The 23,983-nt window shown below is 54.8% G+C and overlaps 1 protein-coding gene across 2 annotated transcripts in view; it reads right to left on the reverse strand.

Moving 5' to 3' along the window:
- Window positions 1-3,052: 3,052 nt before the first annotated feature.
- The window catches only part of FAM20C (FAM20C golgi associated secretory pathway kinase), a gene marked incomplete at its 5' end in the record, with an annotated part of 28,444 nt that continues 7,513 nt past the window's right edge, over window positions 3,053-23,983 (reverse strand). For both annotated transcript variants that reach the window (XM_081137533.1, XM_081137534.1), the window contains 8 exons: window positions 3,053-3,974; window positions 4,610-4,669; window positions 5,437-5,518; window positions 5,722-5,831; window positions 6,692-6,872; window positions 9,083-9,198; window positions 10,103-10,195; window positions 21,831-21,909. In XM_081137533.1, coding sequence (XP_080993659.1) covers window positions 3,725-3,974; window positions 4,610-4,669; window positions 5,437-5,518; window positions 5,722-5,831; window positions 6,692-6,872; window positions 9,083-9,198; window positions 10,103-10,195; window positions 21,831-21,909 — 971 coding nt within the window. In that variant the 3' untranslated portion in view covers window positions 3,053-3,724. The remainder of the gene's footprint in view (window positions 3,975-4,609; window positions 4,670-5,436; window positions 5,519-5,721; window positions 5,832-6,691; window positions 6,873-9,082; window positions 9,199-10,102; window positions 10,196-21,830; window positions 21,910-23,983) is intronic.

A 23,983-nucleotide genomic window follows, 5' to 3' on the forward strand; every position in this document is an offset into this window, starting at 1 on the left:
CATAACCAGCCACACTCACGCTGGTATGTACCCTTCCAGTCTTGGAGTGCAAGCTCCGTTTGCAAAATGACTAACACATAATATTCTTTAAAAACTAGATTCTTTTGCAGTATTATTACAATAGCCAAGATTTAAAAATAGTTCAAGTGCCCATCAGTAGATTAGTGGGTAAAAAAGCTGTGGTACATTGACACAATGGAATACTACTTGGCCATAAAAAAGGGAAATCTTACCCTTTTCAACAGCATGGATGGACCTAGAAAGCACTATGCTAAATGAAATAAGCCAGTCAGAGAAAGACAAATATAATATAACTCCACTCATATGTAGAATCTAATGAACAAAATGAACTAACAAGCAAAACAGAGACAGACTCATAGATACAGCGAGATCCCTGAGGGCCACCTGACACTGGAAAGACAGGCTGGCCCGGCTGGAGCTCGAACGGCGGGCAGGGGCCCGCTGAAGGCCTGCCTGGCTGGGGGCCGTCTTCCCCTCAGCGGAGGGTCTTTGCGTCCCCTGGCCTCTGACACCCTGGCTTCTGACCCTCAGGAGCAAGGGGACCTGAGGCCGGCGGCGGTTATCTCTGCCCTGCGTTTCCCAAGCTGCCCTCTAGGTGGAGCAGTGGGACTGGACATGGGCAGTGTCCCCAGGGCAAGGTGACTGCAGGACACCTCTCGCTGGTGCCCAGGGAAGACTATGTTTTCCAGTCAAGGGACCCACCAGGCCTTGACTGAGGCTGACTGGAGCCCCCACAGCAACCTACCTGGGCTGGGCCCTGGTGTCCATGCTGCCAGGTCCCACAGCTAACAGGGGATTTGATTCTGGGCAGCTGGCCCCCAGCCGCTTTAGTGGCCTCTCTACTTATCCCATTAAAGCCACGAGGCCAGAAGCTATTCCTCCCACCCCCAGAGGCTGGACACCGTGCCCAGTTCCCAGAAGGCCTGGGCCCCAGGCCAGCAGCCCCGCCGTCCGCGAGGTGGCCACTCTCTTCCGGCCACGGTGGGCGACCTTGTTCTTGTCTGGAACTCGGAGGATGAGGGGCTGGGAATAGAGGTGCGTTCCCACAGCCCCCCACACACCCTGTCCCCTCGGCCCACAGGGAGGGGCCCCCATGGCGCCCCATGTACACGGCAGGTTACCGGTTCATTCTCGGACTTAACTCTGGAGGGGCCTCTGCCCCCAGAGCCACCCTCTCTGCTGGCCTCTTGATTCTCCAGAGTGAGATCCCAGGCAGCCCCAGGAACAGGGGATTGGTTCTTATTTTTTCCATTTTTTTCTTTTTCTTTTAATAGCGTTTGAATTCTTACCCATATGTTTTTCTGGCCCCTCTGGCAAAATGCTGCCCTAGTTGTGGACAAAGCAGGCTGCTCAGCTCTCCTGGGAATCGGACACTCACCGAGAGGGATTCGATTGAAAGGCCTTTTTCTTGCTCTGGTTCGACTCCCTGAGCCCCGGTCTCCCCCGCCCTCCCCTCTGCCTCCGCTCCACTCGGTTCCACTGGAGCCCCAGGAGGGAGGCTGGGCACTGGGCGGGGCTCTTGGGGCTTCCGGGTGGAGTGGTTGTTGAATTTGAAGATGGAAAGAGGAGGTCAGGTGTGACAGGACTCATGCCATCCAGCTGCCAGGCAGATGTGGGCCCCAAATGTTACTCTGTGAACTCAGGAAAGTCCTTTCACTGGTCAGAGCCTTGGTTTAGACAACCGTAAAATGGGTACAGTAGGATAGCGATTCTTCCAGCAGAGCAATTCCAGGAGCTCAGAGAACATGGCTGGAGGGTGCCTTGGAAGCCCTGGGCCCCGAGTGTGTTGTGGTAGTGCAGCGTGGCCGCGTGGCTGATCCCGCCTGGAGCCTCACAGCTCACTCTGACCCCCTCTCTCCTCCCAACCAGCAGCTTTAACTTTTGAATTTGATTCAAATGAACACAGTTTAAAAAGTCTTAAATAACATTACAGATCAGATCATGAAAGACAGCAGACCGCTTCTCCTCCCTGTTCCTGTAGCGAAGACGGGCGGGGTGGGGCACGGTGACCCCGCCGACTCTGGGTGCTGCGGAACTGGAGGGAACACGCTCGCAGCTGGTGGCTGGTGAGGAGGAAGCCGAGGAGGCTCGGCAGGGCAGGAAGCGTGTGCGGAGGCAGGAAGACGGGCGGGGACAGGCTTTGGGGGCCACTTTATCCATCACCCTGCCCACTTCCTTTGGACACTCTTTGCAGCCTGGTCAGCACCAGGTTGTGCAAGTGAGGCTGTGGTTACCTGAGCTCAGCCCTGGTGAGTCTCAGATCTGGAGCCTTGCCTCTGCCATTCCAGGAACCTAACCTGACCTTATGCTCCTGAGCCCCGGTTTCCCCATCTACAAAACGAGGAAAATAATATGACCTTCAGCTCCAGAGACCAGAAACAGGACGCAGACCAGGTCACAGTGGGGGTGAGGAAACACCCAATAAAAGGCAAGTGGGGCTGTGATGTCCAGTCTTTCGGCTCTGGGGACCCTTGTGCTTTGAGGACACTGAGGCTCACCTGACCCTTCTTGGACTTGGGTGTCATGGTGCCCTGTGCCTGCACCCAGGAGATGCTCTTGGCGACTGTTGGAAGGAGCCCGGAGCTTCCTAGGCAGGCTCTCCGCAGCTGGTTTTCAGACCCAGGGCCAGCAGGTGAGGGAAGCATTTGGTCGAGGGGCTGGATCTCTTGGGCCACACTGCCTGCAGCCACCACTGTCCCTGCTCCCACTAGGCAGACACTTGGGCCCACCTGAAGCCACCCTCTGGGGCCCACCTGTGCTTGGGAGAATCTCCACCCACCTCTCAGAGCCAGCCCCAGCAGGAGTTGGAGAGGTGGCAGCTCCCTCCCCACACCCACCCCTCATTCTTGGAGAGAGCTCAGGTGTTGTTCCAGGCCCCTCCTTTCAGCCCCAGGTGCTTGGCCACTCTGGACACCTTGAAAGCTGGGGTCTCAGCCATGCCCAGCACTAGGACTTTCTTTTCTGAAGGGTAGTCGGGCAGGCATCTGAGTACCAGGGTGTGAGGGACCTGGACCCCATGGAGGCCCCAACACACATTTGCTGTATCTTTATTGCACTTTTATCACATTGCAAACTATTCCACAAAAATGCACCAGAGGTTTGCAGAGGACCCCGTGTGACGCATTTACATCGAATCCCCATCAATGATGAGCTGCACCCTCAGCCACCACCCAGGAAGGTCCTGGGTGCTGGTGGGCGGTGCCGAGAAACAGAATAACTGGTCATTTTCATCACTTTGAAAACACATGTGAATGTTCATCTATCCACGTAAGTCCACGTCGGCATCAGGAGCCCGGAGTCTCGGAGGGGATCCTCCGAATGCAGCAGGGAAGGGAGGGGAAAGTTTTATTTTAAGTTCGGTCCACAGCACGAGAGTCCTCCAGGGTGGCTCTCTGTGCATCTGGGGTCTGTTAGGCAGCGCTCTGTATACATACAGTCTGTGTATAAACACAAAGCAGTACGTAAAGGCTTCCCCTCCACACAAAAGGGGGCCGCCCGCCGCCGGACCGCCTCTGTCCGTCAGCGCGGGGAGCTCTCTCCCCACCCTCTTCTGTCTTGAAAACAACGGAAGGTGTCCTGTCAGACCCACTGCTGAGGGACCTCACGCCCCCGAGGTCCCCGGGTCCTGGAGCGGCCCTGTGGCGCCTGAGTCTGTGGCTCGGCACACGTGTCTGTTCTGGGCGCCGGCCGGCGGCTGTGGTCACTACCTGTCGGTGGAGACTCTGTGCCCGGGGTCCAGGTCGTCGTCCACCACGCGGCGCAGCCCATCCTTCCCCACGCAGTCCCCCACGGCCTGCAGCACGAGGCGCAGCCGCCGGTCCAGGGCCTCCAGGTGCGGCTGGAACAGCACAGGGGCCACCCGGTCCTGGCGCAGGGACTCGGCCATCAGCAGGCTCAGCTTGTACTCCTCCTTGGCCAGGAGCTGCAGCCGCAGGTAGGTGGACTTCCTGATCCTGCAGGAGAGAGGTGCTGGGCTGATGGACCTCTGTGCGCGGACAAGCTGAGGTCAAGTGCCTCATGGGCCCCCGGGGTGGCCCTGCCAGGCCCCCACTTCTCAGAGGCACAGTGACGAGGGTCCTGCCCTGCAGGACGGGTGGCCCCTGGGAGGCCCAGTAGGCAGATGCTGGGGAGGGAGGGATGGCCTGCTCACCCAAGACACAGTCCCCCTCTTGGCTCAGCATGTCCATCTGAGCAGGGTGGACACAGAGATACCCCCTTAGCTAAGGGCAGGTGGTTTGCCCACAGCTTGTTCCCCAACTTATGGCTGGGGAGCCCTGCAGAGGGTGGCGGAGAGGCAGAGTCTAGGCCTCCGCATCTTCATCTGTAAGATGGGCCCTTAGGGTGACAAGGAGCTGGGTCCTGGAGCCTGAGCTGGACAGGCCTTGGGTGTGGTTGGGGCACAGGTGCTCATGCCGTCATCCGGCGGGAGGGGCTGGGGTCACACTGGGGCTTGGACCTATTTCTCCTTGAGTTGTGGCTGGAGTGGGACCGGGGAGGGGATGGCGACTCCGCCTGATCTTGGCGGGGGCAGCACCTGGCCTCCTGAGGTGACAGGGTGGGGCTCCCTGCAGGGCAGAGGGCAGGGTACCTGCAGCACTGTTGTAAAGGCACCAGAATGGAAAGTTCGTCATGGGAATATTTTCCAAACCTGTGGAAGAAAAGCAGAATCGTTGAGCGGTAGTCAAAGGAGGTCCCCTGTGTGCAGAGCCTGCAACCCCGGCACCTGCGGGGACAGGAGCACCGGGGTGAGCAGTGTCTCCTGTGTGCCTGGGGCAGGGCCTGGGGCGAGGCAGGAGCCAGGTGTTCTGGCCACCGGACTGAGCCGAGGCTCATCACTGCAGGGTCCCGATCGGGCTGAGCAGATGGTGGGGGGGGGGGTGAGCCAGGTGAGCACAGCAGCACCTTTCACAGCTGGGAACACATGACCCCCACACATGGACCGTCCAGGTGCCCACGGCTGACTTCTCTGAGGTATCAAGCGCTTGCAGCTTTAACCATTTGGAATGGGGGCCCCCTACATGCATACTCCCTTCCCCATGCACCAAGGACCACTCTCCCTCATGGTCCAGGCCAGGAGGGCTGTTTGTTCCCACCTGCTGGTTCCAGATGCCTACTTGTGGGTGGACGCCCTGCGTGCTCCTCACAGACCTGCTCTTCTTGGCCAGCAACCTCTTGGGGGCCTCAGTTTCCCCAGGGCAACAAGGGGATATAACAGGACCCAGCTCACAGGGTTACTGAGAGAATCAGGTTAAATAACATCATGAACCCTCTTGCCTATGGGGCCCTGCATCACGGAGTGGACCTTGGGGGGCAGCACTGTCCCTCCCACAGACAGCCACTGCCTCCCATCTGGGCTGGGTTCCAGGAAGGCGGACGGGGCCAGCCCTTCCCTGAGTCTGCAGGAGCAGGGCTCACCCTCTTCCATTGTCCAAGTGGATAATAAAGGTCTTGTTCCCAAACTTCTCAAAAGTCTCATAGTGATGGCGGTCCATGTTCCCTGCGGAGAAAAGCAAACCCGCCCGCAGCTGAGCATCTGCGTGCAGCTCCGAGGCAGCTTTCCTCCCTCCCAACGTCCAACCCAGAGCCTTAATCACAAAGTAAAAGCAGGAACTAGGGTCCCTCTTCAAACCCAGTCCCCATGGATGGGCACTGGAGCTCTGGGCTGAGTTGCATCAGGACTGGATAGCCTCCCTGCCGTACCCATGAGGAAGTCGAATATGGTCATGTCCATGATGTCCAGGATGCGGTGGCTGCTGTCATAGGGGGGTGTCTGCTTCACCTCATTGCAGTAGTTGGGGTCCACTTCCCACCTGCAGAGAGTCAGTGTGAGAGGTTGGCCCAGCTCTGGGTTTACACAAAGTACTGGGCTTAGAGAAAAGGTGTCACTATAAAATGAAGTGTCTGAAGATTCACATGCCCACAGCAGGCTGAGGATACATTAACAAGAGTATGGGGCTGGGAGGTGATGAAGCAATCCCACTCTGCCCTAGATTGGCCACACCCAGAGGTTTTTTTGGAGGGTCCCTGTTAAGAAACAGAGCCTGGTGCTGGCCAGTGTGGTTCAGCGATTAGGGCGTCGGCCAGAGCACCCAAGGGTTGTGGGTCTGATTCCGGGTCAAGGGTAAATATCTGGGCTGCTGGTTAGATGCCCAGCCCCTGTGAGAGCACATGCAGATGGCAACCAATCGATGTGTCTCTCTCATATCAATGTGCCCCCCCAGTCTCTCTAAGGATCAATGGAAAAAATATCCTTGAGGGAAGATTAAAAAAAAAAGAAACAGAGTCTGGACACCTCGCTCACAGGCCCTCTTGGTGGCTAAAAGGACGGGACGTTTTCCCTGCGTGGGGGACAAGAGGGCAGAAGGGGGCAAAAGCCATGTTTGAACACCAAGGGGTTGTGTTTCCAGAGACCCAGTGGTCTGGGCAACAGCCCTTCGGGGGCCACATCTAATTCTCAGAGTGAGGACACCCCTCCGACCACCTGATCAGGCGGTGGCCTCACACACGGCACAGGCCTCTCCTCACACCCATGTGGCGCGAACAAGGCCAAGACCCCTCTGAGCTTGTCTTCTTGCTGCAAATGGATAGGAGCAAGCCCTCCCGACACCCCAGGAAGGTCAGAATAGGAAAGTTGGGGCCTGGCCCACAGCCACGCTTGGCTCATACTCACTCTGCCTTCTTGCGCTTGTGGTACGAGCGTCGCCAGGGGTTCCGCCAGGTCTTCCTCTTGGCCAGGGACAGGTCTGGCAGGAAGGCCGCCAGTGAGCCCTCGATTTGGTCCGGCTTCCCGCACAGGGCGTGCTCCGTGGAGCAGTAGTAGGAACACTCCCCATAGAAGCAGACGTTGTTGGCTGACAGTAGAGGATGCAGTTGGTCAGTGGGTCTCTCAGAGCCACAACCTCCCAGGCTGGCCCCTCCTTGAAGTGTCTGTCTTGGGCCAGGCCGCTGTCCTCCCAGGGGAGGCAGGCTCATCTGCATTCTCACATTCCATCTCAGCAAACCTCTCAATCCCATTTTACAGAAAAGGGAGGCCCAGAGAGGGCAGCTGACCTTCCCGAGGCCACACAGCTGTGGGTGTTAGAGTTAGGATCTGAACCCAGGTTCTTCCTGCTCATCCTCAAAATTAAGGGACTGGAGTCTATGGAAATCCTAGAGTCAGTGTTCATAGCTTAAAAAAGGCATTTATACTTGTAAGAAAGTGAAGAGATGATCCACAGAGTGGGAAAATGATTGCAAATCATATATCTGATAAGGATCTAGCATTTATCAATACAATCAACTTACGATTCAACATTAAAAAGACATAACCCAATTAACCAATGGACAAAGGAGTGCAATGGATATTTCTCCAAAGAAGACACACAAATGGAACACTATGTAACCTTAAATCCACACCACGGAACACCAGGTAACATTAAATCTACACCACGGAACACCAGGTAACATTAAATCTACACCACGGAACACCAGGTAACATTAAATCTACACCATGGAACACCGTGTAACCTTAAATCCACACAACAGAACACTGTGTAACCTTAAATCCACACAACAGAACACTATGTAACCTTAAATCCACACAACAGAACACTGTGTAACCTTAAATACACACAACGGAACACCGTGTAACCTTAAATCCACACAACAGAACACTGTGTAACCTTAAATCCACACAACGGAACACCGTGTAACCTTAAATCCACACAACAGAACACTGTGTAACCTTAAATCCACACAACGGAACACCGTGTAACCTTAAATCCACACAAAAGAGCACCACATAACCTTAAAAAGAGTGACATGACCACACTCACTACACATGAACAAACCATGAAAACGTGGTGCTTGGTAAACAAAGTCAGGTCCCAAAAGGCCATACATTGTGTGATTCTATTCATATGAAATGCCTAGAACAGGCAAATCCACACAGAAATATTGATGGATGCCAGGGGACAATTGGGGTGGCTGTTAACAGGGTCAGAGCTTCTTTCTAGGTGAGGGAAATGTTCTAGAATTAGATAGTGGTGATGTTGTACAACACTGTGTAAGTTTTTAAAAACCTCTGAACTGTGTACTTCAAAATGGTGAAGTTTACAATATGTGAATTATGTTTCAATAAAAATGAGTAATTTAGAAAGTGCACGTGGTCTGCTGCCCAGATCAGCTCATTGCCACAGTTCACTGCTTTACTGCAAGTTCCCGGCTGGTTATCACCTGCTGATCAGGCCCATCCGGCACCTACTGGCGTGTGTATTTACTGACGGGGTCCATGTGCTCATGAGTCGTCATTTTATGTGTTTGCTGGAGAAACCCTCAGGAGCCTGGGGTGTGTAGAAACATGAGAGCCAGAGCCACCAGCACCCTGAACCCTGACACTGTCTAGCCCGCATGGCCACACCCATGGCACATTGTCAGCAGTAGCAGAGGCCTCTGGCCCCTCTCTGCTGACCCTGAGACTGTCTTTCAGGTGGTTCTGAGGTGAGAGCCCTGGAAAAGAGGCCTATACAGAATGGAAGGATGCTGCCGGTGGCTAAACTGGGTGGTGGGCACATGGGAACCAGTGTTATTATCTTAATTTTTGCAACTTTGAAAGATGTCACTAGAAATGTTGCAATAAAAATTGCACAAAGTAGTGGCTAGGAGCAGCCACACAGCCTGGGCAGCCCTGTGCAGGTGGTTCTGGGGTGTGGCCCGGCCTGGACCCTGAGGTGGTCAGCACAATGGACAGCAGAGTCTCCCTGGGGGAGAATTCAGAGAACAGAGGTCTCCCTGGCTGCATCACCTGGAGAACATTCCCGGGAGCCTGGGAGCTTTCCAAAATGAATTCCTTTTGCCTTTGGAAAAAACAGATGGTAGAAATAACCTCTATGTCCATCCGGGGGCAGACTGAACAGGGAAGTGCAACCATTTGGGGCAGCCCCTCGACGTGGGGGGGCACATGGCATGTGGTTAGAGAAAACAGCAGGCTGGAGACCAGTATTCTACACAATTTCTTAAAGGTAACTGAGCTCCCGGTTACTGTGTGCAGCAAGCCAGGCGGGCTTGTCCAGGTGTAGCTTACCTGGGGAGATGAAGAAGGTTCTCCACAACTTCTTGTCTCGCGTGACGTCCCGGATTTCCTTGGTCATGTTGATCATCCTGCCGGCCACAGGAGGGACCCGGCGGAAGTCCAGGATCCTGGCAGGAAAGAAGAATTGGAGGGAGGCTTTATCTTGCTCCTCTCTGGCTGGCTTCAGGTGGAGCTTAGTGAAATCACCTCTCTCTGCCTCCTGGGGCCTGTGGCTCTGCCTGGTCTGTAGACCAGGGTCAACCCAGGACTCAGCATTCTAACCAGCCTGGGTAACATTGACCCTGTGGGCCCTGGCCACACCCTGAGCATGAGGCTCCAGAGGGCCAAGGAAGGGTTGGCCCAATCCTCTGGGCCCTGGGGCTGACCCAAGCCAGAACCATGAACTGTCCGTGGAGGGTGCAGAGCTCTGAGTGAGCCCAGGGGCTGCTGACCATCAATCCCACATGGTCCTACGTTGGCTGCCTGTCCACTTCTCTAGCAGCAAGGGGCCTTGTAGAGCCCAAAGAGGAATCCATTCTCCTGGGTAGAGCTGCCCGCAAGACAGGTGAGTACAGTGGGGGGACAGTTTGTGCAACTCTTATCCCTCGGTCCCATTGTCACCTCCCAGAAAAATTTAAACCTGCAATTCCCTGTGCAAAATTCACAACCCTCGATGCACCTCCCCTCTTCCCTTTTCCCTCTATTCCCAGTGGTCCACCATCTACCCTGGGTCCTAGCCACTCCTGGGCATGTCCTGTGGGTGCTGTTCTGGGTGTGGGCACAGCAGGGCACGTCATCTGGGTTGTAACACCTGAGAGCAGGTAACTGCTCTCTCATAGGAAAGGAATGGTTATGAGCATGGGCTGTGGGCAAATCAAATGCTCACAGTGCCCCAGTTTTCATCTCTGTCCATGGGGGATCCACGGGCCCCATCAGCAGGGAGTGGTGAGAGCTGAAGAGACCAGTTCGAGCTCAGCGCTCAGACCCCAGCAAACCGGCCTCCATGGGGAGCTGAAGGTGAGTAGAGCTCACCTGTCTAGGTGGAAGGCAGCGATCTCTGCATTGTGCCTCTCGTAGTCAGAGAAATAAAAAAAGTCAGGGGGTGTCTCCTGCTCTCTCGTTTGCCTAGAGAAAACCAGACAAATCAGAAAGGGCTTATTACTGAGAAAACCTTCTGGCCAGGCCTCCCCACACTTATTCCTTCTCACCCCATCTCCCTGGTCCCTCCCCCACTCCAGGACTGTTAGTCAGAAACCTCCTGGCGACCTCTCCAGTCCTGCCCTCCTCTCCTACCCTGCTGCTCTGGCATCACTAAACCTCTTAGCAGCCTTGCCCATCTCTGCATCTTGCCTATGCTGTGCCCTGCACTCCTCCTCAGACCCGCCTCGGCCCCCAGAGGCCTTCTTGGCAGCCTGAGATGGAGGCTTCTCCCCTGAGGAGCTTGGCATCACAACACTAGATCACTGTTTGCAGGGCTTGGGCAGGAGTGCCTAGCCAAGCACCTGCTTTAAAACAGGTGTTTAATAAACAGATGAACAGAGGAGGAATTGATGGAAGAAGCACAGGGAAGGGGCAAAAATCTATCTGCAGCATCAAACTCTTTCCATTGTTATTTCTTCAATTTTCATTGTCACCACCACAACCATCACCACCACCACCATCATCACCACCACTGCTATCGCCATCACTGTCATCACTATCATCATCACCACCATCACCATCATCATCATCACTACCATCACCATCACCACCATCATCACTACCATCATCACCATCACCATCATCACCACCATCACCACCACTGCTATCTCCATCACTGTCATCACTATCATCACTATCACCATCACCACCATCACCACCATCACCATCATCACCACCATCATCACCATCACCACCATCACCATCACCACCACTGCCATCACTATCATCACCATCGTCATCACCACCACCACCACCACCACCATCACCATCACCATCACCATCACCATCACCATCACCATCATTATTACCACCATCATCATCACCACCATCATGGTCACCACCACCATTACCTCCATGGCCACTGTCCCTAACATCTATTGACCTCTTATTGCCTCATGTGCAGGGGCAATATCTGTGATGCTAAAAAGTGAGTGTTCTCTATCTGGCAATGCTTTGGCTTTTGTTCCACTCTCCCTCACCTCTGAGCAGGTCACACACCTGGAATGCAGGTGGCTCTGAGCCCTGTTGCTCTGGGAAGAGTACAATCACTTCTGCAGTCTCTGACCAGGTTTCAGAAAAGTTCCTGGTTCCCTCCCACCTCTCGCCTTTCCTCCATCCCCAGGGTTTTCACAGAAAAAAAACAGCTCTGTCCCCAGCCCGTAGGCCACACAGGCCAGGCTGTTTTGGCTTCTAGATGCTCCTTCCCCAGAATGGCCCTGGAAGTGCAAAGAAATGGTTATGAAATGCTTTTTTGTCTGTGTACACAGAGAGGGGCTGAGATGCTCTTGGGGCTTCCGTGCTCTTTTGGCACAACTCCACCTGAGTGGATGGCATGTGAGTGGTTTTAAGGCTCCTAAAGACTGGGAGCTCCTTGGGGCAGGGACCCAATTTAACCTGATAAGGCCCATGGGGCAGAGCTGGGCACTTGGGAAATGCCCCCAAGGGGAGGAGGGCACATGGGTTGGATGGTGGACCCCTGCATGGGCCTCCACAGTCCTTTGTTTTGGCAGATGCCCATGGGTAGGAGCAGAGGGCCTGGGCCGATGGTGGGCAGACCCAGTTCCAGCAAGGAGGGCTGGGTAAGTACCCTAAACTTCTTCATCCTTGGTCTCCCCAACTGTAAAACAGGGATTTCTGCACACCTCCGTCTTCACGAGATACTAAAACAGGGCTCTGGGATGTGGCTGCTGATACGACCCTTCCTGTCCTCCGAGCGAGTCCACCCCCCCCCCCCACACACACACAGGGACGAATGACCAGGAAAGACCTGGGACTAATCTGTAAGGCCCCAATGAAGGGGGAGGCTGAAGAGGGTTGTGCAACCTGCGAGCCGTGTACTGCCAGCGAAGGAAGGAGTGGAGCAGGGCCACCCAGCCCATCACCCCCCAGGACAGTCTGGTGAGATGACAGCCTCCATGAACCATCTGCTCAAATCCTGGTTGCTGCCCCTACCAGTCAATCCACACTCGAGGAAAACTCAGGGGTCTCAGCTGCGTGTATGTATGTGCTGCAGGGAGCACGCCGGCTCTTCTCAGGGCCAGGCTGCAGAGCAGGGGACGTGTGTGTGGAGGTCTGCCACCTTCCTGCACTTCCTGGACTGCACTGTGGAACAGAAGGTGCTGTCGCTGACTCAGCTGTTTGGGGAAAACACTTTGGAAAAGTACTGAACCCACTGCCCCAGGCAGGAGACTGTGCTCGGCTAAACCCCGGTCACCAGGCAACCTCTCCTTCTGCCAGGTGTTCTGGCTGAAGGTGTGCCCAGGTTTGGGAGGGCAGGTGAAGGGCGTGGCCCACCGGGGTCTGGGCTTCTTTCTGGGGTAGGGGGATGGACACAGGGAAAGGAAATGCTGCAGGGGACACCATGGGTTGGCTAAGCTCTAAGAATTTGTACCTGCTCAAGGAAGTGGGGGAGACTGGAAGGCTGTGGACAAGCACTTCTTGGAACAGAACCCAGGAGCACAGTGCCCAGGAGTCAGGGTCCTCTCTGGATGATAGGGAGGGAGTAGGCCACAGTGCCTTCTCTGGACACACTAAGACCCCCAGGAGACCAGCGACAGGAGGAGCCTCTTGGTCCAGCAACACACCTTCTTGGCTGCTGCTCCTGTACACAGAGTGGTCAGTGCCTGGAGTGGCCCCTCACATTGCCTCTGAGGTCAGAGCCAGCTGTACCTGGCCTTGAGCCTGCACTGCAGGAAACTGAGAAGGTTTAGAGGCTAACTTTCCTGTAAATCAGCAGCTGAGGAATCAGGCACCAGCCACAGCTCAGTGACCAGTTCAGGGAAAGGTGGCCTTGGCAGCGGGACAAAGGGGGTTGAAGAGGGAAGAAAAGGCAGAACTCAGTGAAATTCAGAAAAGCCAGGGTCCCAAGGAAGGCTCTCTTCCACTCCTGCCCTTTCAGGAAGGCCCCAAAACTTCACGCCTCTGCCTGGGCCAGGTGGTCATGCTGAGCCCCACAGGCCAATAGAAAGCAGCACTGGAGGGTGGCCCCCAGGAGGATGCCAAGCACCCCTAACACCCTCAAGTCTCAGGCCTGCTAAGCCCTGACGAGAGGCCACTCAGGACCAGTTCTTGGGGAGTCCTGCACTTCCACACCCAGACGCCCTTCCTTTAGAGGGACTTCCCTTAGCTCCAAAGGAAGCACAATAAGAGCTGGCTTTGGTTATTCATACTAAAGTGAAAATGAATACTGTGTTGACCTATCCCAGGAAATCTGTGATCTGGATCCCCAGAACCTGTGAATATGCTGCCTTAAATGACAAAAGAAACTTTGCAGAAGTGATTAAGTGAAGGATCCTGAGATGGGGAGGTGATCCTGCATTATCTGGGTGGGCCCAATATCATCACAGGGGTCCTTAGAAGGGGAAGCAGAGAGATCTGACTGCAGAGAAGGCTGCACGGATGACCTTGAAGGTGGAGGCTCTGAGAGAGTCTTTCCTTGCTTTCTCCAGTTTCGAAAGGCCTCCTGCTATCCCCGCCCAGGAAACAGTCTCTCGAGTCTGCAGGAGGAGCACAGCCTGCAGGCTTCTGGAGATTTCAGACCTCAGAACTGTGCTGCTTTAAGCACTACTCTTGTGGAAATCCATCATAGCCCAGGAAACTAGCAGCGAGTCTGAGCACGAACGCCGTGATTAGCAACCTTGGAGAGGGTGTGCAGTTGGTCTGTTCCTCCAGATCTAGTCATGCCACCACTAAGATCTATTCCACTTCTAAGAAATGACAGAATGTTTTGAGAGAAGGTACCTCTGTTTCCACAGAAGCCAGAGAGGCTGATCCAGTAAATGGCATGGCCATCCCCACTGCACTGTTAGTTCTGGGGGTTCCCATGGCTCTGATCCTTGCCTCTATCTTAGTGACAGGAAGTCTGAGGCCGAGAAAGAGGGAGAAGCATTTGTGGAATCCCACAACTAGAAATGGCAGGTCCTGGGTGGGAACCAGGAGTCTCTGACCCAAGTCTGTGCTTCTTCCTTAGGGCCCCCCAAAAATCAGACCTGGAGCTGGGCGTGGCAAGGCCTGAAGACGTCCAGGCTCACAGGGGGATGCAGGAAGAGCCAGAGGTCTGGCTGCAGGAACATCCCTGCCTGTCCCTGAGAAAGGCCCTGGCTCCTGCTGAAGGACCCTTTCAATGACTGTGACTCAGTGGGAGGGACATCACCACCAGAGCCCCACATGTCCAAGCTCCACACGACCTCCCTCAACCTTTAACAGTCACCATTCAGCTCCTTCCTTTAGGACAGTCCCCTCGACAGTCCCCACTGTGACTATTAGCATCTCAATGTTCTTTAATCTGGAAAAATAGAGAACTTGTGTTTGGTTAAAAACAGGAAACTGGCAGCCTGTTACCAAGGCTTGTGGAGGAACAAAAGCCAACATTATTCACTCTTCCTACAAGCTGAGTGCCCACTAAGCAGTCACGTGACTTCACTCCTGAGTCCTCCTGACCCTGTGAAGTGTCTCCATCCCACAGACCAGGGGACAGCCAGTCTTGGAGAAGGTCTGGGCCCTACCTCTGCATTGGACACCTGGCACAATTGGTGGAAAAGGCCCACTCACAAAGGCTGCCTTGACCCCCACCCTCTCCAGGCTGATGTGGCAGGTGTGGCAGGTGTGGCTGTTCAGGGGAGACACCTCCAGGAGGAGCAAAGACCCTCTGATAGTCCCCCACTGATGCTGCCCACAGGCCTGTGTGGAGAGGGAAGGGGCGTGCAGTCCCACGGGGTGAGCCAAATGCCTGTGGGACAGCCGAGTTGAGGCCAGTTGAATGGGGATGTGAGAGTCACGGCAGAAACAAACAGCAAACAGTCAGGCCTAAGTCTGAGGACGGTGCAGCTGAGCAATTTCTCGGGATACAGAAAATGTCACATGGCTATTTTGGGTCCTAGTCAGAGCTCAGGTCTCCTGAGATCCCTGGGTGCAGATGGGAAACTGAGGCAGAGAGAGGAGGGCCTCAAGTATACCCCTGTGTGTTGTGGGAAAGACCACCATCCCAAGCCCTGCACTACAGAGGCCACGAGGACAGGCTGGGAAAGCGTCTGAAGATGACAGTGTACATGCCCACACAGCCAGACACACGCACACGCTTGAGCTGTTCACTCCAGACTGCCAGGGCTCCTGTGTGCCTGGGGTCACCCTGCTTACTCTCTCTTTTAAACAGGCAGGTGAGCTAACCAATCCAGGGCTCTCCATGCTGCCTGCACCAGCCCGAGGACATACGACGTGGCTGCTGGATGACCTCCTCTGGGACCTTTGCCTGTGGGGACCCCATCCAGGGCCTGTCCATAAGCACCGTCCATCCGTGTCTCCAGCCCCAATCACCCCACTCTCCACAGACCACAGAATTCCTGCTACTCTGCCAGTGACTCTCAATGCACTCCTGTGGATCCTGGGGTCCCTGCCATCTCCCACCATCTGCCTGCTGCTGTCACAGGCCTTTGCATGTGTTATCCTTCCAACCCAGAAAGCTCTGGGCCTTGTATCTCAGTACCAACTTCTGGCCTTGAGCCGCTGCTTGGGCTGGTCTGTGGGGCGAGGCTGCAGGGGGCAGTCACTCAGTCCATGGCCGATTTTGGGGCCTGCCCGGGATGAGCACAGACCTGCACATTCCCCAACCGGCCAGAGCTTCAGAATCAACTGTGATCTGCCATCATTCAGGCGACCATGATGAGCTTCAAATCTACCCATGTTTCCACAGGGTCTCCGGGAGACACTGAGACCCTCTTCAGAGTAGGATGCAGAAGGAGAAAAGCCACGCCTTTCTTTGGTCAGGTGGAAAAATTAACCCAGAAGAGACTCTCAAAGCTCTTGCAGTCAACTTAAGGAAAACCAATCCAAAAATGACTCAAAGAAGATTTGTAACTATAAGGAAAGTCTGAAGTCATTTCCATGTAAAAATAATTGCAATGATTTAGACTTGATTTCAAAGGCAAAGGGGAAAGAAGATTTGCTTCGAGGGTTCAGATCTGCCTCGTTTCAAACACCCTCCTTCGGCTCATCCAGTTTTCATGGAAATGATTCAAGAATGAAGTTAAAGTGGAAATGAGTGCCCTTTCCCCAGAGGCCCCAGGGACACAGGTGCGCAGCTATCTTGCTCTGCCAAAGCCCACGTTTCATCATTTTATTTGAATGTAATAAAAGACAAGGATGTTATGATGCTCTGAACCTTCGCTCCGAGGATGGGACAGTCAGCAGCAGGATCACTCCCGTGACACTTTCCTCCAGAAGGAAAACACACTAATTCTGCAACTGGAGGGCTTGCACGCTGGCTCCTTCTCTGGGCTGTGTGAGGAGCTCATACGTCTGCAAAATTTCCTTCTGGGGCATAAAACACTGCCAGGCCCGATCATGCTGCTCCCGAAAGAAATGCCCCGACTTTCACTTTCTTCCCCGGTGCAAAGAAAACGAAGTCCATATTTTCTTTTCCTGCCTTTAATCTTCTGTCCCTTTCATGACAATTAGAAAGATGGCCCACACACGGGCAGGCGCCCCTGACGGTAATAACTGGAGAGAATACAGAAAGACGATCTCCATACCACTGTTCAGGAGAATGGTTTTGGAAAAAATGACTTGCTTTGATTTTTAAACAAAGGGGATATTCTTTCCCAGAAGCCCCAAGGAATTATTTGCCACAATCAGCAAGGCGGACGAGGGTGGGAACAGGGGGAGGCCCTCCCTACTTCAGGAAGGCTCCACCCATATTGTCCCCCTGGCAACAGCCCCACAGATCAGGTGAGCCCCACTCAGCTCTCAGGATGCTGCACCTGCTCTCGCCTTATCGAGCTCATTCAAATCCAGCTTGTCCTCTCGATGGTGGGACTTGCAGGGTGGATAGCTGTTCTCTGAGGGTCCTGCCAGGCAAGGAGCAGGGATGCATGGGCCACAGGACAGGCTGAGCTGTGGTCCTGACACTCAGCCTCGGAGCCTCCTATGGGCCCAGCACCATTCTGCTGCTGAAATGCCGTGGGAAGCTCAAGAGAGTCTCTCAAAAGCCGTTATGGGTCGTTTGTTAGTTTTCCAATTAATAAAGTCCATTTTTTTCCTAACTAAAAATAATTCATGAAAGTGGAGATGACCTGTGTCCTGCGACTGGAGCCTTTAAGTATGTGAGCCAGTGGAATGTGCTCTGTTCCGACCCGGGGCTGCCTGCCTGCCTGTCACAGGGGCTGGGCAGTGGCTCCACGCTGGCCACTCAGGCCTTCATTCGCCTCAGGACCGTTGGGCCCCAGGCTTGGCGAAGTCACAGAGGCCTTGCCTGGCCCCAGGGTATCTCAGCTTGAATCCTCTCCACGGATTAACCCTCTGAAATGTTTGTGTTTATCTGTTTACGTGGCTCTCACCTCCCCGTAGAATTCAAGCTCTGTGCCAGGTGGGACCTTATGGGTCCTAGTCCCTGCTGAATACCAGATGCCAGGACAGGTGAGCACTGATGACTGTGAGGGGTGGGGTACAGGTGAGGGGTGAACCTGAGCGCCAGGATCTATAAGGGGATGGCTTTTCAGAGGGGGCCAGGGAGGCCCCGCCTCGGCCTGGGGCCTAGCAGCTCTGACCCAAGCACTGCAGCCGCAGAGGTGGGACGGGGCTCGGGCAGCTTCTCGTGGAGCGAACTGAGACCTGACTGAGGATCCTGGCTGCTGGCCTCACGGGAAGGATGCTGAGCTCCTGAAAGTCAGGAGTAGGGCAGGGGGTGGGTTTGGAGACTGGCCCAAGCTGAGTGTAGACACAAAGGGGTCCTTGTCCACCTCAGGCAAGGCCCAGGCCTCTGCTGGCTCCACACCCAGGGACTGGCTGTTGGGCAACGTGTTTGCCTCCGGGCTGAGCAAAGGCGGCAGTGCAGAGAAAAGACGAATATTCATCAGAGAGACTCAGAGGCTTAGACTCCCAGCTGCTCGATCACGGGCCCTCACAGCCCTTTACTTCTCCAGGGCTTCGTGTGTGGGGCGTGTGCCTAGAAGTCTCCCGCCCCAGGGGAGGACTATTCATTCTGCAACCCCCAGCTCAAAGGTCATCTCCCAAGGTCACTGAGTGGCCCAAGCGCCCTCCTTCCCACCCTGCCCCTGAACAGCTGGGTGGACTCGTGGCATGGTCAGTCCGCCGCTCGCCTGAGGTCCGAGCACCCAGCAGGGTGAACAAGGGACCGGACTCGATGTCCAGCTGTGCCCACCGCCCCGCGCCCCTGCCTGCACCTCCCCTTCTCTGTGTGCGCTGCCGCCTGGAGGCTAGGCCTGGTGGCCACGCTCATCAGGACAGGAGCGGCTTGGATTTCTGCGTTTAGAGGCCCATTCCAGGTTTCTGCAGCTGCCTCTGTCCACGCATCTTGGCTGTGAGGGTTCCTGGGCCTCGAAACAGCTGTTCACAGATGGTTTCTCTGGGAGACGTGTACACACACAGACACACACACGAAGACACACCCACAGACACACCCACAGACGCAGACACGCAGACACACACACTTCTATTCTTCGCAAAAGGAAAGAAAGCAGATGGCCCGTGGGGAGGCTCTGGGCACAGGACGCACGGCTGAGTCTCAGCCTCTGCCACTAGGCCAAGGCCTGGGCTGGCAGGGAACAGGTAAATCAAGGCAGATCAGACATGCTGGGCCATAAACACAGCAAACGGGAGACATATCAGAACATTTAAGTCCTCTGCACTACGTGCAGTGCCCTAGAGCCTGCTGGGAGAGCAGGAGCGACTGCCTTCTCTCGAAGACGCCCCGGCCGGCCTGCCTGAGCCTGATGTCCGAGCCTGGACTCAAGCCCTGGTCTGTGGCCCACTCCTTGTTTACATTTAAACCTTCTGATCTTCCGTGTCTCCTCCTTGAGGGAGTGTTGGTAATAAAACCTACCCCCGATCGGAAAGGTCAAGTGACTTGATGTGTGAAAGAACCGTTACCCCCAGACCCGTTCCTTCCGGAACAGAGGCTGCCAGGTCCTAACAACATGAAGACGAGGAAATAGCTTTCGGGGACGGGGTGAGGGTGAGGGGGGGCAGTGTCACAGCCCAGCAGAGAGGCCTCAGAGACAGAAAGAAAAGGAAGGAAAGGTGAGTGGGTGTTGGGGAAGCCGCACCCCTCCGCGCCCACAGCCGCCAGCGCGAGTCAGCACTCGGGGAAGGGACAGACCGGAGACTACTGCAACTTCAGCCACACACATCGCCTGCACCGCTACCTACATAGTTTTCAATATAAAAATTTAAATATGACACCAAAATCACAAGCTGCAAAAACAAAATAGATGAACTAGATGTCCTCAAAGTTAAAAAGGGTACCACACATGAAAAGGTTCTGGTGTCTGAAATACATAAAGAACTCTTACAACTTCTTAACAAAAGCAACCCAACTATAGAAATGGCAAAAGACCTGAATAGACATTTCTGCAAAGACAAATGGCCAAAAAGGACATGAAAAGATGTTCCATGTCATTAGTTAGAGAAACGCAAGTCAGTCCACAAGGAGACACCGCCTTCCGCCCACTGGGACGTCTGTAATCCAGAGGATGGGTAATTACAATGTCAGCGAGGTTGTGAGGTTGGAGTGGGATTACGGAGTCGGGGAACTGCTGCGGGAAGCAGTCTGGTCAGGTAAATCTACTTATTATACGACCCAGCATTTGCATTCCTGGGCATTTACCCAAAAGAAATGAAAACATATGTCCACTCAAAAACCAGTGCATGAATGCTCACAACAGCATTATCTGTACAGCCAAAAAGTGGGAACAGCTCACAGCCAATAACTGAAGGACATATAAATCGTGACCCATCCCCATGATGGAATATTATTCCACCTTAGAAAGCAGTCAGGCACTGGCACCTACCACAGCCAAGAGAAGCTGGTTGCTGAGAGCACGCACTTCAGGATTCATATGAACATCCAAAACACGTAAACCCATGGAGACAGAAGGGGATCGTGGACGTCCCAGCCCAGAGGAAGGGCAAGGAGGACTCGGGAAGGGACAGTGACCTCTACAGAGGTCTCCAAACAATGCTCTGCTCAGTTGTTCCGTCAACATTTGGATGAGATGTCCTAGGAAGAAACTCTCATCTATACCACGGAGCCTGTGGTAAAACGTTTCTTTACACATCATTTCACTCAAAGCTGCAGAACCCACTGAGGCCGTTAAGCGAGGATTTACTGTACGCGGCTTCTCTCTGCAGTAATGAGAGTTCCTAGAGTCGGTCGTGGGGATGGACACACAGTCTGCGCACACACTAGAAACTATGGAGTTGTAGGCTTCCTGAGAGAGCCAAGCCCACCGCAGCACCCTTTCCTGTAAGACTCTCTTAAAGAGAGCCTTCCGTCCATGCACAGGCATGGCAGCTCTCCTGGGACCCCGACCTCAGGCTGGCCTGGCATCCTCAGGCCTTTGCCATCCCCTGGTCTCCTTCACATCTCTGTGGGTAGCGTTCGCACCCCCACCTGCACCAGGCAGCCTGGGCCCACAGGCAGGGAGGCCCGGGCAGGCACCTTCCCTCCGTCCCAAGGAAGGGCAGCAAGAGGCCCCGAGACAGCGGAACACGAAGACAGGCCTCGACCACAGACACAAACCGGTACCTGCGCTTGTTCAACCTGTAGTGTATCTGAAATGCTTCTGGATTAGTTGTCACCTTTTTAAAATCTGAAGATTAAGCAGGGAAAAAACCATATTTGTAGCTTATTTTGAAAAAGTCAGGACAGATGGCCAAGAAGCCACAGACAGCTGCCCTTCTGGTGGGAACCACGCCCTGCAGCTGCCACAGTCCCCACCAAGCCCCTCAGCCTCCCACGACTCCCATGGCCCTGGGGGCACTTGGGGTGCGACCCTTGCTCTCTCCTGCCAGAGCAAGAACGCCTTGTTTGGGACTCACAGGAGGTGGTGGGACAACCTTGGTCCCGTGGGGCACCCAAGCCCCGGGGTCACACACCTTCAAAAGAAACGTCACCAACCACAGATGCTCCTCCTGAGTTTCCTTGGGGTGGTCTGGTATTCAAATGTCCCCTCTCCACCATTTCCACACATTTTCACGTGCATTCAGTGCTTCAGTGTTTGTTTTGGCAGCAGTTTTTATGTTATCTACAGCAGGACAAGTTACAGCCCACCCCGGGTTTATAAGCGAAGCTTCCCTGGTACACGGCCATGCCCATCCACTTCCATGTCACCTGGCTTTGGGGCGAGGGGGGCAGCCAGAGCAGCTGCGACACAGATCACATGCCTGCAGTCCCGAAACACCTATCAGCTGGCCCCTTACAGGAAAACTCTGTGGACCCCTGAGGCTTGTAGAGGGAGCGTCACCTCCGTCAGGGGCGTGTCCACGTTTAGTACCTGCTTTAAAACACTCTCTCGGTGGAGCAGAAATGATCTGTAGTGGGTTTCCAACCATGTAACGGGGATGGGGAGCAGTGGGCAGCGGGGGGCTTCCCTGTGTTGCTTTGTCAGGACAGGGAGAGAGTCAGGAGCAGTCACCCAGAGTTCACCTCAGAACACTACGGGGGGATGCACTGCATCTCCCACCAAAACCTAGTGCCTGCAGGCAACCCCAGCTCTGGCGAAGACCCCTCTCCGCACCCCAACCCCCGCCAGCATCCTGCACTTACTTCATGGGCTTGAACAGAGCCTGACCGTAATTCTGGAACGTCATGATAAGCTTGAGCTGAGTGCCCCCCGACTTCATGGCTGCAGGGGAGGAAAAGAGACACAGGGTCACCTGCTGCCCCGGACCCCTCTGTGGACAGCGAGGCCAGCTCACCACTCTGATCCCACGGCCTGGGCCCCCATCCTGCCTGGAGGTTTGGGGTTTCCCACAATGATGCCGACACTCCCTCCTCCCCTTCAGGTGTCAGGCAGAATCTCTATATATTCCAACCCGCAGACAAAGGGACTGGCTTCAGGAATGCTGGGTGCATGTACCTGCCAGCAGTGCCTCCCTCCCCCCAGACACACCCGCTCACACCTAGACACCTGCACAAACGAGCTACACACACACAGAGCTACATACACAGAGCTATACACACACACTACTGTGGCCCAGTGTGAGCTTCTGGGCTCTAGAGGAAGCCTGAGCAGGTTAGTCTGAGGGCACCCTGAAGACCCCTTGGCTGGCAGCACCCCACTCATCAGAGGGGCTCCCAGGGCCTCCGTGTGGACACCATGGGGGTGGAGGCCCTGTGCTGGAGCATCAGTGCCTTGGAGGGCTTTGCTGTGGAGCAGCCTTAAGGCTGGAGTCGCTGCTCAGCTTACTTGGGCTGGGTACCCTAGGAGTTCACCTTTCCTGACCTCAGTTTCCCCTTTCGTTAAGTGGGGCTCAGGATTCCAACCAGCCTCCTCCATGGGGTTGTGGGAGGATCAGAACTAGGGACATGTATTATTTGCCTTGTCAGCACCCCAGGGGGCTGTTCACATGTGACAGGGGGATGACAGTCACACCCTCCTAGGACACTAGCACCCCAAAGGGGGTGACACTGTGATGCATCTGGAGAAGCACCCGGCTCGGCACATTCAGAATGTCAGACTGTCACAGGGAACGAAGGATGAATGAGAGTTATCTCCCTGTAGGTGGCCAGTGGCTCCCCTGGCCTCCGAGTGTCAAGCTCAGACCCTTCTTCGAGGTTCCCAGCCTGGCCACTGGCCCGATTCTTCCCTATGCAGTGTCAGCTCCGGCCACGGCCTGGCTGTGTCTGAAGGGGCCCTGGTCTGGGCATCCAGAACAGAGAGCTGTTGCGGCTCCACAGATCAGTATGGGACATGGGCCTGTCAGTGGCTCTCCCAGCCTGCGCCCTCCTCAGGGAAACAAAGCCAGCGACAAACACCAATTCCCTCCAAAGCACTGGAAATAACCTTAGGCTGCCCTGCCCTGGGCACGTACGAGAGGCGTCGTAATCCCACGTGTGGGAACGCTACGTGGCCCTCATGGCGGTGCCAGGAAGTGTAATGACGCAGCAGCTGCCTGTGGCGCGATTATTAGCACAGATACTGCAGGGACGGACAGACCGCTTTCTTCTGAAAGGTGTGTGAAAGTGGGGGGAAAACATGGACATACAGGTGGGCAGCTGAAGCCCGATGGTTTCCTCTCAAGAGAACTGCAGGCGAATGTCATTTCCTTTCCCCTCATCTGCACTTTCTAAATGTCTACACCAAACAACTATGACATCTTTAATAAGATGAAAATAGCAGTAGTTATTACAAAAACGAGTGGCCTGATGGAGCCCCACTTGATGTCCGCATTTCCATTTAATAACTGAGGTCACTGGATTTAATTATTCCTTCCTGGGCCAATCAGAGACAGTCCACCTGCTCTTTCCAGGGCCTATAACTCTGGTTTCTCTTAATAACAAAATATTATGCAAATCTGGCCAGTTTAATTGATCTCCACTGTGTTCCCAGCTCCTCCCCACAGAGCAATTAGAAATAAAGGGCACTAGGCTCCACCAGTGACTAAGGGCTCCAGAAACGCCAGCTCTCGCTACCTGTCCTGGGCACCGTCTTCCTCTCCTCTGGGGACTTGTGCCTTCCCACGCTGCCACCACTCACGCGACCACGCTGCAGGCCACGAGGAAAGACACTGCGGATTCTGCTCTGAGATCAGATACCGTCTCTCTACAAAACCCACACCTCACTGTTCAGTGTCCTGCAAAGGCCAGGGTGGGGAGAGGCAGGCGTGCCCAGGAGCCCGTGCTTCTACCCCCGCAGGACGGGCCCGGGGAGGTGGTCAGCTCGAGGGCCACAGCAGCGGAGCCAGGACATAGAGGAG

Source organism: Miniopterus schreibersii (genome assembly GCF_964146895.1).
Source record: "Miniopterus schreibersii genome assembly, chromosome: 4".
Classification (NCBI taxonomy): Eukaryota; Metazoa; Chordata; class Mammalia; order Chiroptera; family Miniopteridae; genus Miniopterus; species Miniopterus schreibersii.